Source organism: Neodiprion lecontei, chromosome 7 (genome assembly GCF_021901455.1).
Source record: "Neodiprion lecontei isolate iyNeoLeco1 chromosome 7, iyNeoLeco1.1, whole genome shotgun sequence".
Classification (NCBI taxonomy): Eukaryota; Metazoa; Arthropoda; class Insecta; order Hymenoptera; family Diprionidae; genus Neodiprion; species Neodiprion lecontei.
This window is the reverse complement of record NC_060266.1, coordinates 13037292-13055838: the sequence shown is the minus strand read 5'-3', so window position 1 is coordinate 13055838 and position 18547 is coordinate 13037292. Positions and strand designations below refer to the sequence as shown.

At 41.0% G+C, this 18547-nt stretch overlaps 1 protein-coding gene across 2 annotated transcripts in view; it reads right to left on the bottom strand.

Moving 5' to 3' along the window:
- LOC107217405 (regulating synaptic membrane exocytosis protein 1) overlaps positions 1-18547 on the bottom strand; it is a 1749170-nt gene that overhangs the window by 796657 nt on the left and 933966 nt on the right. For both annotated transcript variants that reach the window (XM_046745888.1, XM_046745889.1), the window contains exon 8: positions 12039-12344. In XM_046745888.1, the coding sequence (XP_046601844.1) occupies positions 12039-12344 (306 nt within the window). The remainder of the gene's footprint in view (positions 1-12038; positions 12345-18547) is intronic.

The following is an 18547-nucleotide window of genomic DNA, read 5'->3' as shown; positions in this document are numbered from 1 at the left end:
CGAGATACGTTGCTAATTTCTCAAGACTACTGGGCATGAAGCGGTACGAATCTACGAATCTGAACTTTATATCTGTCCCCTCGACGTATTTTGTAAATGAAATGTACTTTTCTTTGTTTACGGGTAGAAGCTCAGTTGTGCCCTCGAACGATGTAGCCAGTGCTTTGATCAGGAAATGTGAATCGTAACCCGACAGATTGTGGAATATCACTGGGATGGTGTGCGAATTTTGGTAATTTAGATTACAGCTGCGGTGAGCAGCACCACGGTACTTTCCCGTGAAATGGCAGTGATCACGATGTTTCACGTCTGTGAGCGTAAACGGTTTTTCACAAATATGACAGACCGCCGACAAATCAAATTCGTTGATCTGATTGAAATTTAGTGGTTCCATCGGTACAACAGTCTTGTAATATCCCTCTAACGAAAGTGCCAATTCCTTTAACTCGTTCACAAACAATTGGATGCAAGTTTCTCCACGATTAATTTTGAATTTTGAAAGCGAATCGTCAAACGCGCAATGTAGATAGTAAGCTATACTATACGGAAGATGCTTCTGATAAATTGTTCTATTTTCCCCAAAACTTTCACGCGTGGGTTGCAGTAAACATTCGAGATCCGCGTAAATGCAGAATGGAACGGTTTCTTTGTGCTTGAAATTTTTGAATTTCAGTATTTTTTCCTCATCTGTAGGTAGAATAACTTTGGTTTTGTTTAAATTCATGCAATCAGCTCGGTGCTTCAACAAACATCTTTCGAAATTGAAATGAGACAGACACCTATCGCACAACCAAGTTTGACATTTATGCTTGGAAATTTGAGATCTTGTTAATCGAGACAGATTTCGAATCCATGTAAAATGAAAGATTCTATTTTTTTCATAATTTACCATTTCATCATCATCGTCATCGTCAGTGGTTTCAGTTTCTATCGCCAAAAGATGAATTACAGGTTTATCAGACTTATTCTGACTCAGGTGAATCGGTACTATTTCACTTTTTTTCCGATCACCTTGGTCTATACCATAAACGTTAATTGATAGGTCGTTAAGCTTCTCAAATTTTGAAATGGTGTTTTTGTCTAGAGACATAGGAAACGTTATACCATCATACCGTAGCACTGAGCTGAAATGTGGATACGAAGTAATTTTACTGGGATTGTTGTCGGTTGGGAACAGAGCTGCGGTGACCGACCAGAGGAAGCAATACGAGTCGCTGTTACAGATGTTGACGACAGCCTTCTTATCTTGAATATCTTTGGGTAGTGGTGTGTATGTGAAGACACCGCCTCGTAGTGGCACGTACTTGTTGATATTCACAGTCAAATTGATTATTTCGGTCAGCGACCAGCCTGAATCCTTTTCCTGGAAATCTTCCACCTTTTTCAACAAACGCTCCGTCGCGTTTTCGATGAACCATTCGTTGATATCCGTTGTCTGGAGGATGATTTCATTTCTCGTATTAAAAAATTTGATCTCTTCCACCGTGCGATCAACTTTTCTGAGTTCAAATTTACAAGCCAGGATAACGTTGGCTTTCAAGCTCCCGTCTTTCTTCAGAGCGTTTTTCAGTCTCGTCACAGCTAGTACCTTTGCGTCTTCTAGAAATCTCTCCACATCTTTATGCTTCAAATTGACGATGGATCCAGTTCGAATTCTACTCTCGAAAGCTGATTCCAAATCTTCCCACCGTACTCGATCGCTTCTTCGTCGGCTTCGTAATCCGTCACCCACTTTCTGCAATTGTTGAAATTTGACTGTCAACGATTTCAGAATTCCAATTGTAGTCAAAATTCTTGTCTTTTCCCCGATCGTTGAGGCGTTGTTGTGTAAGATTTTATTCAAAAGCCTGATATTTTGGGTTCCGAGTCGAATCCATTTTGCAATTTCTGCCGGCGACGATTTTTCCGATAAAATCTTGAACGCCGATTCCATAACATCGATCAATCTCAAACACTTCGCGGATTCCATCTTGAGCTTTTTCCTCACGTATGCTTGACAGCTTGTGACGTAATGATCGTTTGCAGTGATGAGCGTCCTTTTTTATAAGGCAGCTGTACGGATGCGCGCGCACCTTTTGGCATTCCAAGAGCGATAGTAACCCGACACCGCAGGCTCTGTACCGCGACTATCGGTCGACCTTGGATATCAAACCGAGTAAGTGAAAAACGATTCTCGGAACCATTAATTTTGGAATGTCATGTGGTTGATAAGGTGGGAAAGGAATGTGAGGTGGTTGATAAGGTGGGAAAGGAATGTGAGGTGGTTGACGTTACACGTCAGCAGTCCTACCGTGGGAAAGGAATTCGGAGTGGTTCATGTTACACATCAGCAGTCCTATCGTGGGACAGGCGAGCACTACAGACCTTCGGTCGGTAAGATTGTCGGTAAAACAGCACGATTTTGACCCTTGATCGATACAACTGTCGGTAAGATTGTAGGTAAAACAGCACGATTTTGACCCTCGAACTGTCGGTAATTGACCTTCGGTACGTCAGACTGTGACGTCATCGCGGAAAAGGGTTTGAGTCTGGGCTGCGCGGAGCGGCTCGGTCGGTAAAGAAGGTGTTTGTATCCAGAACCCCCCTTGGTATACTACTGAGATATTCCCGGGCTAAGCGCCGCTGTTACTAGGTCAGTAATTTTATAGCGCAATTCCTGGTGTCAGCAGATAAGATACAATTTCAGCGGATGCCGAGGACAGTATGTGACCTTATCAGAATATGAGATTGTGATGAAGTCATTGAAGAAATTGAAGAAATGAAATGACATGGAATTTTGAAAAAGGTATGCCAAGGCGGTACGTCGAGGCGTAACACAGGGTTAAGACAAGCAAATGAAATGGTATCGATAACGGTGGGTAATAAAATAAGCAATAGTTATTCACAAAAATTTCGGTAGAAGAGAATTAAACGGTGGCTTTGAAACGAGAGACGGTAGTCGACAGTGAAAAATGAGCGTAGGTCCGGAGAAGCGATATAATGCAAGAGTTTACTTAAACTACACGTCACTGGGCGACGTGATCTTACCCAAGTTGCAAATGACGCTACGAAAATTATTATTCTGTTAATTAAAAACGAGAGTGAGAACCTTATTGCAATCGGTAGCAAACAAAGTAACGACAATAACGGAGGAATGCGGCGAATTTACCATAGATTCCAACCAGTACGAGAGATTGACATTCATGAGCAATTTACAAAATCGGTAACGTAAATGATCGACTAGATTCACGGTCAAGTACGATAGATAATTTATAGAAGAGTTATTCATAAACGATAGGATCGATAATTTACAATAGTTATGGATCCAAAGAATTATACAATGAATTCTTAAACATAACTTTCGAGAGAAGACAAAATTACCAAAGAATACAAAATCATAAGAGAACAATACTAAAATCATAAGAGAGTGAGAAATTTGGAGAGTTCACAAAATAAAGAAATACACTAAATACACCGCAGTACAAAAGAATCAAGAATATACGAAAATTATTAATTACTGAAATCATGCAGTCACACGGCGGTTTACCGCAACTCTAAGCCGTAAACCATGGTTCACAAAAAATACGCAGAACTTGAATTAATAATATACAGAGAAAAGAATAACAAGCAAAAATAATATAGGATAGCCAATAGCAATAGAAAAAAGTGCGTCAGTATTTAGAGGCTGATTCTACTTTCGGTTATGCTCCAAGGTACTCGATATACGATACAATAGGCAGGAAATGAATAAAAATATTATAAGCAATAACAGAAACAAATTATAAGGCACACTACTGATACAGAAAATTATGAAACGAAAGGTAGATCCAATAGGGCTCAAAATACGAAAGAGAATACAGAAGCAGACTGATAGAAATTCATAAGGAATCAGAAAATTCATAAATAATCAGAAAATTCATAAATACAAAGGAATTAATTATTTGGCAGTTATGAGGTCGCTCAAACGCGAAGATTATTGATTACTGAAATCATGCAGTCACACGGCGGCTGACCGCAACTCGAAGCCGTGGACCATGATTCACACAAAGTCGATAAATACAGTAAGAAATAGAATAAAAATTATAAGCAACTTCGTAACGATACAATACAATACAAAGGCAGAAGCCTTACCTCAACGATGACCTCAGGCCCACAACACTGAATTTATTCTGAATAAGACTTATCGAAATAACGAGAGAAAACTAGAACGACATCAGGAAATTTACAAAAGAAAAAAATGAAGCTGAAGGTATTACAACGGTAAAGGATAGTGAATAAACGATAGATAACGATAGCGGTATAATAAACGGTAGAATGATAGCAATAAGGTAAGGAAGGAAGAATCGGTAGCTCAACTCGGAAGAATAATTGGGAAAATAAGGACTATTGAAGCTGTCACTCAGCGGATCAACCGTAGAATAGATGGAGGTCGGAGTTCGGCTCGCCATTCTCGCGGTTGTCGTGAGGTGAATCTTCTTCCCTTTCATTGGTTGGTTCACCCCCACCGCAGATAGGCCATCCCTCTGTGGCGAATATCGGTTACGGCGTGGTCATGCGTTTTCGAAGATGATCGCTAGATGTGGCATAATGTGCTGCTCGTGGTTTCGTCATTGACACTAATTTGTACGATTCATTAGCTGCTTCAGTTTATTGTCCAGGTTGCCTACCATTGGGGACTTTTTCAAGGAGATCATGCAGTCACACGGTTGGCTTACCGCAACATTTAAACCGGAGACCATGATTCACATGAACAGTCCTGGCTGATAGAAAGGCTGCGTCGATCCTCGGAACTATGGCTTTATCAATCTGGACGTAGTGGTTTGGGGTCGGTCCGGCACCAGACCGGTAAGTCGGAAGATGGCAGGCTACGGTATGCCCTGTATGCCATCCTTACGGCATCCGATAAAGCGAGCGGTTGGTTCCTTCTTGAAGAGTGGTGCCCTCGGCTGTCGGAAGAATTTTTATCTTCCTGGTCACCGGCAGTCGAGGCGATACGAGAGGTTCGGGTGGATGCTATTCAAAGTGCGTGAAAGTGCACCAAGGTAGTGTAGTCTCATTAGACCGTCGGTAGGCGAAGTCGTCGAGAGCTGGTAACAGTAGATATCGGTAGCTGTTGATTCCTCGGTGGTTGGGATCGTTGTCGTGCAAGTAGCTTATTAGCGTGCGCCGGAGCGTGAAATGCAGAATTTACAAAAGAAGAATCAGTTAAAAGTAGATATCGCCTATTTTGTATCGAGTTCGATTGGAGTACCCCGCTGGGGACGCGTTTCCTAAAGATAAACAACGGTTGTGTGCCCTTGTGACGGCCGACTCTAAAACGCCACGTTACAATGCTTTGTCACATATAATAGATTAAAGTTTCCGTCTCTGGAGCACCTGATGTGAGAATGTATGTAGATAGATACATTTCCATCCTATTCACACATACAAAGCACAAGAAAACAAATTTGAACTTACTGGTGATGAGAGGAATTAACGACAACAGAGTCAGGGCGGCTAGGTGGTCTAGTGGAGTAAGGCTCCAGTCAAGCAACTCTAGATACCAGGTTCGACTCCTGGCTCCTTCGTTAATTTTTCGAAATCACCAGTTTTTCAAATTTATATCTCCAACAATGAATTTTCTCCTAACTAATGATACTGCACATCCGCATATCATTTATTAGACGGCTTTGATCGTCTTGCATGCTACCCATCAGAAGCGTAAGATTCCAACATGTAAACATTCATCTACATACATTCTTACATCAGGTGCTCCAGAGACGAAAACTTTCTATTCACACATACAAAGCACAAGAGTACAAATTTGAACTTACTGTTGATGAGAGGAATTAACGACAACAGAGTCAGGGCGGCTAGGTGGTCTAGTGGAGTAAGGCTCCGGTCAAGCATCTCTAGATACCAGGTTCGATTCCTGGCTCCGTCGTTAATTTTTCGAAATCATCAGTTTTTCAAATTTATATCTCCTATAATGGATCAAAGGGTGAAATAAGTTTGTCACCAGTAAGCACCGCTCTGCCGAAGAGCATGAGACGAAAGTTTCGTCACTTGTATGAAGTAAGTTACTTTTCACCAGCAAGCACCACTCTGTCCAAGAGAGCGAGCCGAAAGTTTGGTCAGTTGTATGGGTAATTCGTACTACTTTTCAATTCTTGTATTGATGCATAGATTCTATGCCTTGTCATAAGTTATAGAGTGTGAAATAAGTTTTTCACCAGTAATCACCGCTCTGTCCAAGAGCGAGAGACAAAAGTTTCGTCAGTTGTGTGGGGAACGTTTCTCCTACAAAAAAATTGATATTTTACTAATGAAATCAAAGTTTGGTTTTTCGTTAACTTTACATTAGTCGAAAGCAGAATTAATGTACATTTACGTACGTCAATCATTTCCGTAATGAGATCATGATGTGATGCAATCAATTGCATACATTGCGATGTTGATGAGCATCGTTCCGAAAGATTCACGAGTTTTCACAATGCAGCGGGCTTCTTCCATGTAGGTTTTTACTATTGAACCTGGTTAGAAGATGCGCGCTGCGCCACCTAGCGGTGTGCGGAGGTACCTTGGTACTCTGCTCTCTCTGGAAGGGGGCCGCATCGGACTTTTCACGCGTCTTTAAAAACACCTTCAGCCTAATTACAAACATTGTTTCAAAACGCGATAATGAATAACGTACTTTTGTTTGGAAAGTAGCGTGGACGTCAATTTCGACAGTCTACTGTTTGAAATCAGAGATACGTAATGCTCCGGACAAATTGGTAAATCTTTATGCATTCCGTGCAATTCGTCAGGATATTCCAAATCTACTTCTAATATGTAAACGAACCCCGCTTCGTCCTAGGTGATAAGAAGGTCGCATTGTCTGAAATCTGATACCCTTTCAAAGGAACTTCATAGCAGAGCAAAGCTCATAGCGACACCGTATAAATTGTTAACGTCAAAATACATGAGATAAGATTCTTTGACTTTTTGATCGAATGCCTTTCCCATGTACCTGTTATTGGCCTTTGCATGTCTGTTCGAGCATTGTGACACACCGCCACGAATACCTTTTTCGATGAACGCAATCATATCTAGATATTAGTGAGAAGCTCGAGCTCGATGTCGGTACACTTCAGCATTGCGTCAAACGACAGGCCGGGCGCGGTGTACTAATGTAACGGGTCCATTCTATACGTTGTTCAACAATTCTGTTTAAAATTTTAAAAAACGTCAGCCAGTGAAAAAATGTCTGTCCGTAAATACAGGTCTGAATATTATTCTCCCAAAGTTTTGACGTTAAAAGTTTGCCAAATTTTACACGCGTGCGCGTAATTGTGATCTGTTATGTCCTGGTCGTTTTATTAAGAATAAAACTGTTCTTTGGTTGGTAGTCATCTGTTCTCGAGTTTTTTCCAGTTATCGATGTATTCGCACGGGAAACCACCTTTTCTGGTCAATAATTGAAATTCATCCAAGGTACCGCAAAATTTACGTGTAATAGTCTTCTAAGCATCATCGAAATACGTTACCAATTTCTCAAGGCTGCTGGGCATAAAACGAAACTAATCTCGGAATCTAATCTTCATATGCGTTCCCTTGAAATATTTGGTGAATGAAATGAACTTTCTTTTATTAACGGGTAAAATCTGAATATTACCCTCGAATGATGTCGCCAACGCTTTAATCAGAAAATGCGCATCGTATCCTGATAGACTGTGGAATATAACTGGGATAGCATGTGAATTTTGATAATTCAAATTACAGCTTGGATGAGCAGCAGCACGATACTTGCCTGTAAAATGACAGTAATCACGATGTTTCACGTTTTCGGGCGTGAAAGGTTTTCCACAAATATGACATATTTTAGCAGATTGAAATTCGTAAATTTGTTAACGCATCAGACGTTCCATAGGTACAACAGTTCTCAAATATATTTCCACCGAATGTACCAATTCTACTAACTCATTCATAAACCATTGAATGCAAGTCTCTCCTCGAATAATTTTGAATTTTGAAATTAAATTGTTGAACGCACAATGCAGATGATAAGCTATACTGTACGGAATATGCTTCAGATAAATGTTTCGTTCTTTCCCGAAACGTTTAAGAATATGTTGCAGTAAACATTCAAGATCCGCGTAAATGCTGAAGGAACGGTTTCTTTATGCTTCAAATTTTTGAATTTCAGAATCTCATCCTCTTCTGTTGGTAAAATAACTTTGGTTTTGTTGAAACTCATGCAATCAACTCTGTGCTCCAACAAACATCTTTCAGATTGAAAGTGTGACAGGCACCTCTCGCATGACAAAGTACGAGCACGGTGACCAGAAATTTGTGATCTTGTTAATCGCGATAAATTTCGAATCCATGCAAAATGATGTGTTACTTTCTTTCCATAATTTTCCATATCATCATCATCATGAACAATTTCAGTCTAACACTGAAAGATGAATCACAGGTTCATCAGATTTTTTTCGGCTTAAGTAAACGGATACAATTTCACTGTGCTTTTTTTCGGCACATTCTATACCATAGACGTGATTCGAAAGTTCGTTAAGTTTTTCAAATTTCAGAATTTGATCTAAAGACGTTGGAAAATTCAAACCATCATACCGTAGCACTGAGCTGAAATATCAATACGAAGTGCCTACGCTGGTATTGTTGTTGGCCAGAAAGAGGGCTGCGGTGACCGACCAAAGAAAGCAATATGAGTCATTGTTGCGAATGTTGACGACAGCCTTCTCATCTTGAATATCCTCAGGTAGTGATGTGTATGTGAACACACCTCCTCGTAATGGCACGTACTTGTTAGTATTCATAGTCAAATTAATTATTTCGATCAACGACCAGCCAGAGTCTTTTTCTTGGAAATCCTTCACTTTGGCCAACACTTTCTGCTCCACGTTCTCTTCAAACCACCCGTGCATGTCCGTTGGTTGGAGGATGACTCGATTTTTAGTATTAAAAAATTGAATTGCTTGTATAATTTCAGCGTTTTTCGTTAAACTGTCAACTGGCTTGCTATAGAATGACTTCTCCACGCTGGCCCGGTTCCTTTTATGAGCAAGCAACAACATGACTCACGCATTATCGAAAATTCGCGAACAACCGTATGCAATATTCTTTGACGAAAATTTCAAGATATTTCTTGAACGGACCTGCAAGCGCGTGTGAGATAGTAAGGAAGGAATGTGGCGAAGAAGTCTCACACGCTTTATGTACGAGAGTGTGGTAGCGAACTAATCGCCAGACAGATACATGGAAGTATAGTAGTATTAGTAGATGGGGATGTTTTACTTTGCTCACTAGTATCAGGTTCACGAATTCTAGACCTACGTATTGGTGCAGTAGAACAGAGTCAGACAAAGGTAATTCGCAAACGTAACTGACAAGTGTCAACTGTCGGGCCGGAATTCTTCGACCGCGGGCCGCTTAACGTCAAGTCGAAACTTATCGGCCGATTCCGGGTATTGTTCACGTCGGACGATTCCAAGAATTGTTTGTCGGCCTAAATTCGTTCAGGGTAGTTGCATGAGCCTCTCAACGTCGTACCTTCCCTTTCGAAACCTCTCGATCGTCGGAGAATCTTCTCGAACCTTCTGGAAGCTCAACCTGCCACGTGCGCGGATCCTCGGTCGAACATTCAAGGATTCATGGAAGGGTGCGCTTGAACGCCCGAGGGTTTACGGGCTGCGCTCGGTAATGCAGTTACTCGATCCCGCTAGATGAGCATGATGACCGAGAGCGCTATTCATCTGGTAAGAGTAAGACCCAAGGTGATTGATAGCTAATTTCAGACACTTCTAAACGCCGAAGAACGCACGAGGGATAATAACTACGGCAATTTCGGGGATTTTTTACCAGCGATCACGGTCATTTGGGAGATTTTTTACCGATGATTATGGTCATTGGGAGATTTCTCTCCGACGACCGATTGGCAGAGAGCATTTTATCGACGAGGGTGAGGGTAACCTTCAAGGATTTGTGTCTGGGTAGAGCTCTGCTGGTAAGGAAGGTGTTTGTATCCAGTATCCCCTTTGCTATACAACTAACATATAAGAGCTCTTGTATGTTCTTTATCTATGATGACTACTAGATCGTCATGAAGGGGGGAAAACAAGTGGTTTCACCTTTTGTTAAAGTATAATTAAAAAAAAAAAACGATCTGACTTAAATTTAAAGTAACAGGTGCAATGAGCAGTCGCTGGAAGTGCGGAGATCGAGCGCGCGCGGCTGCTCGGAGCGCGTGCAATTGTTCAGAGCGCGTAAGAATACATTTTCAATCGAATTCCTTGTTTAATTAAATAAATTTATATATTCAAAAAATACAAACAATAATTAAATAGGTTCTATTCATGTTATTCAACTATAATAATTAGAATTTACATTTATATTTTGATTTAGACTAATGGTAGAAATAAAACGAATACATCTGTTTAAAAGGACGCATTTTCTTTCTTTGAAATCTGCCCAAAAACTATGCTTGAACAACTGTTCGAAAGGAAAGCTTTGTGACTGCGAGGATTAAATTGTGAATTTGTACTTGTTTAAATTATTTTGTTAATTCAAACAAGTTTTGTTTTAAGTGTTATTTGCAAATATTTTGTTCACAAAACTGAATTATTTTTTTATAGATTGTGAGTCCGACAACGAGTCTGAGCAACAGGACGAAGTCGATGACGCGTATTCGGACATAGATGATCAATTTGATGAAGAATGCGATACCGATTCATTTGAAATTTTTAAATTGACGTGATATCATCGACAAATTGCGATAAATACAATGTTTTTTTAATTCAAATAATTTTATTTCATAAACAAAGAAATTCAATTATTAATACACCTATCCCTACGCGGTTCGAGTAGCCGCGCGCTTGAAATCCGCCCTTCTAGCGACTGCCTGACTGTATCTGTTACATTAAATTCAGGTCCGACTGTTTTTCTCTTTAATTATACGTGATAATTAAGTAACGAACAAATTCTTCGCCAGTACAAAACCTTCGTACCGATCTAGTTATCGCGACTACTTATGCAACGTGTTGACTCGCCGCGTGCCGCAGCTACGTGGTCTGACCACTTACTCACATTTGGTCGTATTATAAACAAGTTTAGCGCCAACTTTCAACTATTAAAAAACACTTTCAGTGTATGTGATGATCCAACATACTTGGAAGTGAGCCACCGTCAGGTGTCGCTCTATCTGACCTTACGAGTGAGTGCTGACTCATGAACACCCTTAATTAATCTACTTCATATTGAATTATATGTCATTACAAAACTCTCGCAGTTGTTTACCAAGAGCTCTTCAACTACAAGGTCCGTCTTGTATCCCTGGCTATTTCCGCAAATTTGCTTGGCGATTGCGGACCGGGCAGTTATATTAGAAGTTATATAACTATAATTATATTGCGGTCATAGACATATTTTGAAATGTTGCAATAAAATATAACATTTTTTAAGTGTAACATTTCTGGATTATTTCTGAAATATTTCGAGTCGTATGAACAATTACGAGACACCGTGATATCTGCGTATGTTACAGTTACATGAAATTTGTGAAATGCACGGAAAGAGTATTAAAAGACATACGATATACATGGATTTGTGCTTGTTGTGTAATTTCATGATGTAATGGAAACATTGCAACTTTGATCAGCGAGACGCCTACGTTGAATAGAATTTACATGACAGTTGAAATGTACTGGTGTCTTTACAGTATGTCACAGTGCTACAAATATGTGAAAAATGTTCCTGGGAAGATAATATCAATTCTTCGTCACGGCTACGAAATTTGGTTCACTGACTACACCTTATCCATTTTACACATTGAATTAACTTAATGAAACCACGTAGTTGTATCCAGCCAAGTCCGCTTTATTATTTTCATATTGGCATAAAACAAGGCATTATTTGATTGTATTGACTAGATCAAAATCGAGAGTTCGTATACGGATGAGTAACATTTCTATAAGAATTTCTCTGAAATTTTTTTTATGTGTGCAGCCAGTTCTGTCTCATTTCAAATGAATTGTTGAACCAATATGTATTTCATTCAACAAAATATCTTGGCCATGGCATACCTTGGGCAAACATTGATGCTCTTTGCTGGGCAGCAGCGATGGCCATGGCGTTGAGTCCACTGGCCCCCGGAGTTGCGTAGACGTCATAGGCGGAGGCCCTCCTGGGCAGTTGAACTGGCAGATTAAGTCCCGCATCGGTATGAACGGGCTGACTGGAACCGGAAACGCCCCCCGACTTTACCTCATCGTCGTAAGACCTTTGCCTCGCGACGCGAGACTTTCGCCGGATAGTACCACCGCTACGCTTGGAGTGACGCCGTCTTTCTTCCTCCTCATCAGCGTTGAGGTCTTCTGTCAGCTCGAAATCTGGAATTTATCATCATTCACAGGGTGAATCGTTACTAAAATCGACTCAGGGATTATCCGCAGGAAATTGCTTCAAGCGCATGAAAAAGAATTACGCAGTAACGAAAGACCGATTTTGAAATTAGCAAACCTCAAAAATTCTGGTACATACGTATAGATTGTTTTGGCTCGTTTCTAATCCCACGTATAGTGATGACGGATTTTCCGAAAGGGGTGAGTCGGATTGCCCTGATTTCATGAAATTCGATGACAAACTTTCAATTCAATGGTTCCTGTGCAGTCCCGAGATTTTGAACGATTTACTTTCATCATATTTTTTGCGAACTATACATATGTGTAGCCTGTTCTAAAACGATTTTTTCGCAATGCTCATCACTTATACTGGACAAAGGATTAAACACGCGAACAACACCAGAAAACAAATTTCAGAGGTCATTTACGTGGACCCGTTATGTCGACTATATCGTAAGTCATGAGAGATTAAAACCATGAATTCAACACTAAATGCCCTAAACCCCTGAAGAATTTAAGAGATATTTAGAAATGTTTTGTTGCTCAATGCCAAGGAACATTTGAACAAGTGTCAAACTGAAACACTTCGAGGAAGATGATAACGGAAAACACAATCATCATTAAACTGTGTTGAATTCAGCATCAAACGGTACGACAAAATCCTAATTGAGTGTCAATTTACAAATGATACAAATTTTTTATGAATACCCGAGGTAACAGGGACGACAGAATGATGCCGAGAAAAGCAACAAGAGAAGTATGGCAAAGCCAGTTCTGGCAAACACTTTTTTTATGGGCAAGCTCCCCCATACGCAAACCCTTGAAGGTTACCCCTCTCCCCTCAGAAAATAAAATGTGCTCGGCCGATCAATTGTCGGTAAAAATAATCTCCCAAATGACCATGATCGTTGATAAAAAATCCCCGGAATTGCCGTAGTTTTTATCTCTCATTAGTTCTTCGTCGATAAGAAGTGTTTCGGAATTGCCCGACGAATTTCAACTTGACGTTGAGCGGCCCGCGGTCAAAGGATTTTGCGGCAATTATGAATTCTGAAAGGTTCTGTAAGCGTTAGAAAGACCCGCTGTGGCCTAGAAAGGATTTAAGGTCGACAAACAATTCTCGGTATCGTCCGACGAAAACAATGCTTGGAATCGTCGGACTAGTTTCGACTTGACGTTGAGCGGCCTGTGGTCAAAGGATTTTGGAGCGCCGTTGAATTCTGGCAATTTCTGAAATGAACTCTCAACTAGTAGGACAGAGGTTCAATTAACGCCTGATATTGATGATGAAAAGTAGTTTATTGAAGAAAACATAAAATTACAGTTTAACGCAGAATTTTTGATCACAGATCGCTCAACGGCAAGTTGAAATACGCCGGACGATTCCGAGAATTGTTTGTCGGCCTTAATTCAATCAGGGTCGTTGCATGAGCCTCCCAACGTCGTACCTCTCCCTCGAAACCTCTTGATCGTCGGAGAATCTTCTCGAACCTTCTGGAACCTCAACCCGACACGTGCGAAGATTCTCGGTCGTTCGTCCGAGGATTCACGGGGTGTGCTCGAAACCCTGAGGATTCATGGTCGATGCGCATGGTGACTGAGAGCGCTATTCATCTGGTGAGGGTAAGAGCTACGGTAACACGTAGCTAATTTCAAGCACTTCTTATTAATGAAGAACGCATGACGGATAAAAACTACGGCAATTTTTAAGATTTTTTCACCAACGATCATGGTCGTTTGGGGGATTTGTTACCGGCGATCATGGTCACTGGGGAGATTTTTTTACTGACGATCGATCGACACAGCATATTTTATCTTACGAGGGGTGGGGGTAACCTTCAAGGGTTTGCCTCTAGGGGAGCTTTCCGGTGAAAAAGGTGTTTGTATCCAGAACCGGCCTTGCTATACTACTAACAAACATGTGGGTCTTTCCAGTCTAACTGAACACGCTCATTGATACCGATCGTTTTCGAATTTTGAATCTTGTAGTGTACATTCAAACTAGCACTTATGATTTCTTTACATTTCCTATCTCAACCTTTCGTAAAAAAAAATATTTAACAAGTCGTTCACATAGTTTCTATGTCTACGTGTTACGATACCGAAAAATTAAGTTTTTTCTCAAAGTGCAACACCTCCAATTTAGAAAATAATTCATTTTATATATATTGTAACGGACAGTTGTTCAAAATCGCATCAACACCAACAGTGCCCGTGACATACACGAATCATGACAATAACTGACACAGACAGCTGATCGGGACGACCATTGACATCGACCGTGACCTGCTAACGTCCAAAATAATAAACAAAGACGACGGACGCTGACAAACGAATACCAGTACGATGACCCACAACAGAACACACAAATAGGGAAATGACGTCGATAGGATAATCCAACAACAGCTTCGGGAGAGTATAAAACTGTAGGACCACGAAGAGCGGTTACCAGTTGTCCGGAAAGCGCCGAACTGCGTTACAAAGTAGACGGATAGTCAAAGTTATTAGACCAGTTGTCCGGCATAGCGCCGAGCTGAGTCATTATTGTACGAGGCGTTTCTCGTCGAGAGAGCGTTATCGAATTTAGCTTCACGATATTTAGGGAGGAAATTCAAGCAAAGAGCTTAGTCCAAAATTTGAAAAGAGTATGGAAATTTGAGTTCACGATAGCCTGGGACGTCTAGAGGAAATATTGAGTAGAGCCGCGTATTTAACGTTGAGCTGTAGGGAAATTTAGGAGCAGAACCGACGAATTCTGATAGTTTTATGATTTCTTTAATTTTATTTTTATTTCTTTTGTTCTCTACGGTTATATTTTGTAAAACCACATCATTGTCTACTGACAAAGACCATTGTACTTGAATTAATAGTTATTGAAACATATGTTCCATTTAAACATGCACTCGTCTGTCTTGCTGTCAACACATTTCTTGAACACATAGCTTTACCTTGAAAAGAGGAGGGGAATAAACCAACAGCCAGTCAAGGTATTCCCTGGTCTAAAAGGTTGGGGGGTGTTTTGGGTCAATAACTCATAACAAAATATAGGCAGGCGACTCTACTCCGAGTTCGCGATTAGAAGGGAGTACCGGAAAACCCGTATCTCCGACTAGGTGACATACGCCTCTCTCACTTGTCTCTAGTTTGAAGCAACGGTCTACAAGCCCTTGTCTTACTGAAGGAAGCAACGGGCGGAGGTGCCTGTTCATGTATCCAGGCGGCTTTGGTGATACCTAAATCCGTATAGTTCAACTACCCAGGGTTTTTTTTTGGTTCTGATAAGCTGATCCAGCTTTTACCCATCAGAGGGGGTTCCTTATAAATCTATTATTTCAATCAGAAATCGATGAAGAACACACAATAACGGTTTCATCACATAGGCTGTGGCCCGTGATAAAACGTAACCGTTGCAATATATATATGTCAAGGATAATGAAATGAATAACGAGGAGGATTATCACCGCTTTCTTCTATTCGGTCTCCAGAGAAACTACGGCAAAGATCGATAACAGAATAAACATTGAGCATTTTGGATCTTGTTATAAACGTTGAATTTTAAAAAGCTTTGTTCAATAAGTTAAGTTCCGTTTTTATCTTGTAAAAGAATAAAAAGGTGGTTTATCATGCGTCCCACACGCAAAACACAAAGTTCGCAAGTGTTATCTGGCCATTCTCCGACATATATATATATATATATATATATTGAACGAGCTTTTCACCTCACCCGGGGGAAAGTGGGATAAGCCCAGAGGCATGTTTACAAGAGTGGCGTTCTCCAACACGGAAATCAAGATGGTGGCTGCTCGGTGACGCGACGGCGAGACAGAAGTTGGGCGCCAGGCAGAGAGCCAAAAAAGAGCTGATGCTTTCGCAAACACCTGAGAACTCGACTAAGCTACCAATTTACCGACTCGCACGGCAACTCTTAAGAATAGCAAGCAGCAATACTACACTTTGATGAAACTCGATGACTGAATGTGACTGGTTGGTGGTCGATGAGGAGAACGTAAGCATGGAGATGAAATAGTATTAAACGAATCAACAGATTTTGGATGTCTAACCAGCGTATTTATTAAATCAAAACCATAGCACAAGGCAGAGGGCAGAACAAATTAAATAATGACAACGGCAAACGAATTCATTGGTGCTGGCATGCGTCGATACAATCCCGAATGAATTATAGTAAAACAATGTGGCAGTTGATAACAAATAACAGATTCAAAACAAGCGATAACTAACGTAACAAAGGCAAATTCAAGCAATGCTGTTATTAATAGCTGTTACTCCGCAAAATACGAGCCAGCACTCGGCATCAAAGGCACGGGTGCACACACACACGCACACTCTCCCTCTCTTCCTCGTATGCACTCACGCGCCAGCTGGTGCACGGCCGAGAAGTGGCACAGCACACGACGGGTCCAGTCTTTAAATCTTACAAAGTAAGAGCGGCAGAAGGATAGGGAACGACGATTCAGAGCTCTTTACTATTCCTTAAGGTGCTTTCAAATTTGCGTGAAAACTCCCATGCAGCCCCCTTCCAACGAGGTAATGCAGAGCAGAGTTCCAAGGTACCTCCACACACCGCGAGGTGGGGCAGCGCGCATCTTCTAACCAGGTTCAATAGAAGAAACCTGCATAGAAGACGCCCGATGCATTGTGAAAATTCGTGATTCTTCCACAACAATGCTCATCAGCATCGCAATGTATGCAAACGATTGTATAAAACCATGATCCGATTATGGAAATTATTAACGTACATGAATGTACGTCAATTCTTCATTCGACGAATGCAAAGTTAACGAAAAACCAAACTTTGATTTCATTAGTAAAATATTGTTATGACATCCACACACGCGGAGCGTGTGACACCTTAGGCAGATGGGCTTATCCCTTCTCCCCACCAGCGCATCTTCTGTTTACTCGGACTTTGTGAATTGTATTCATTCGTATCCAGTCTTGAGAAGCGTTCGGTCGATAATAAACCTTGTTCTCCATAAGACTGCCCCCCCCCCCCCCCCCCGAGTTTTATTTTCCTAAAAATATCAACTTTTTCGTAGGAGAAACGTTCCCCACACCTGACGAAACTTTCGTTTGTCACTCTTGGACAGAGCGGTGATTACTGGTGGAAAACTTATTTCGCACTCTGTTACTTATGACAAGGCATAGAATCTATGAATCAGTACAAAAATTGAAAAGTAGTATGGTTCACCCATGTAACTGACGAGTAACTTTCCTCTCTCACTCTTGGGCAGAGCGGTGTTTACTGGTGAAAAGTAACTTACTTCACCCTTCAATCTATTATCTACGACAAAACATAAAAATAATGAATCGATACTGAGATTGAAAGAGGTATGGATCTCCCTGATTCTTTAATAGCCCCTTAAGATGCTATTGAATTGACCTTAAGGGTCTATCATATATGCTGTACACCTCGAAGACGCGGAGAGCCAAAACTCCTACATCACTGAAGCGATCGCAACAAAACTAGGGCAACTGATAGCTTATTTTATCAAAGAGAGGAGCGACTTTGTATTTTTTCAAAATTTTGAAAGAAAATTTACAGATCGGTGACCACTCACACAAAATGAGAAAATTTTTACAGGTGCACTAAATAGATCGAACCATTTGGTATGTATCGTGCCTACACGGCAGAGTTACTTGTATTGGGATACACTCATGTGATTACGTGTGACACACACCTTCAAAACTGTGCAGAACTCGAAAACAATGGCTACCTGACATGCGCAGTACGGTAAGTCGGAGAAACGCCGGGTCAACATGTGCTGGCACAAGCAGTTGCTTGATACGCGTGAGCCAGACAACACTCTGGCTCCTCTCCAACTTGGTGAGCCTATAATTCGAATCTCTGATTTGAACTGACGCTAAGTAGTATTTGTGACGACGGTTGTGTTGATACATAACTGAGACAACGCCACTGCGGCATAAGAGGGTCGACACTCGTAGTCACTCCATGACATAGCGCCTCTCGGCCACTGAAATAGCGCCGCTCGGCCGTTCCATCTCTCTCTTGTATTCCCACTGGGGAATTGATTATCGCCTTGATAATTATCGTGTAACTAGCTTCCACGCTAGCACCTTGTAAGGCGGTTGAGCTCACCCCTATTGTGTCTTCACTCGAAGCGTCACAATTTTCTCTCTAGATACATCCAGTGCACACATGCACTCATAAA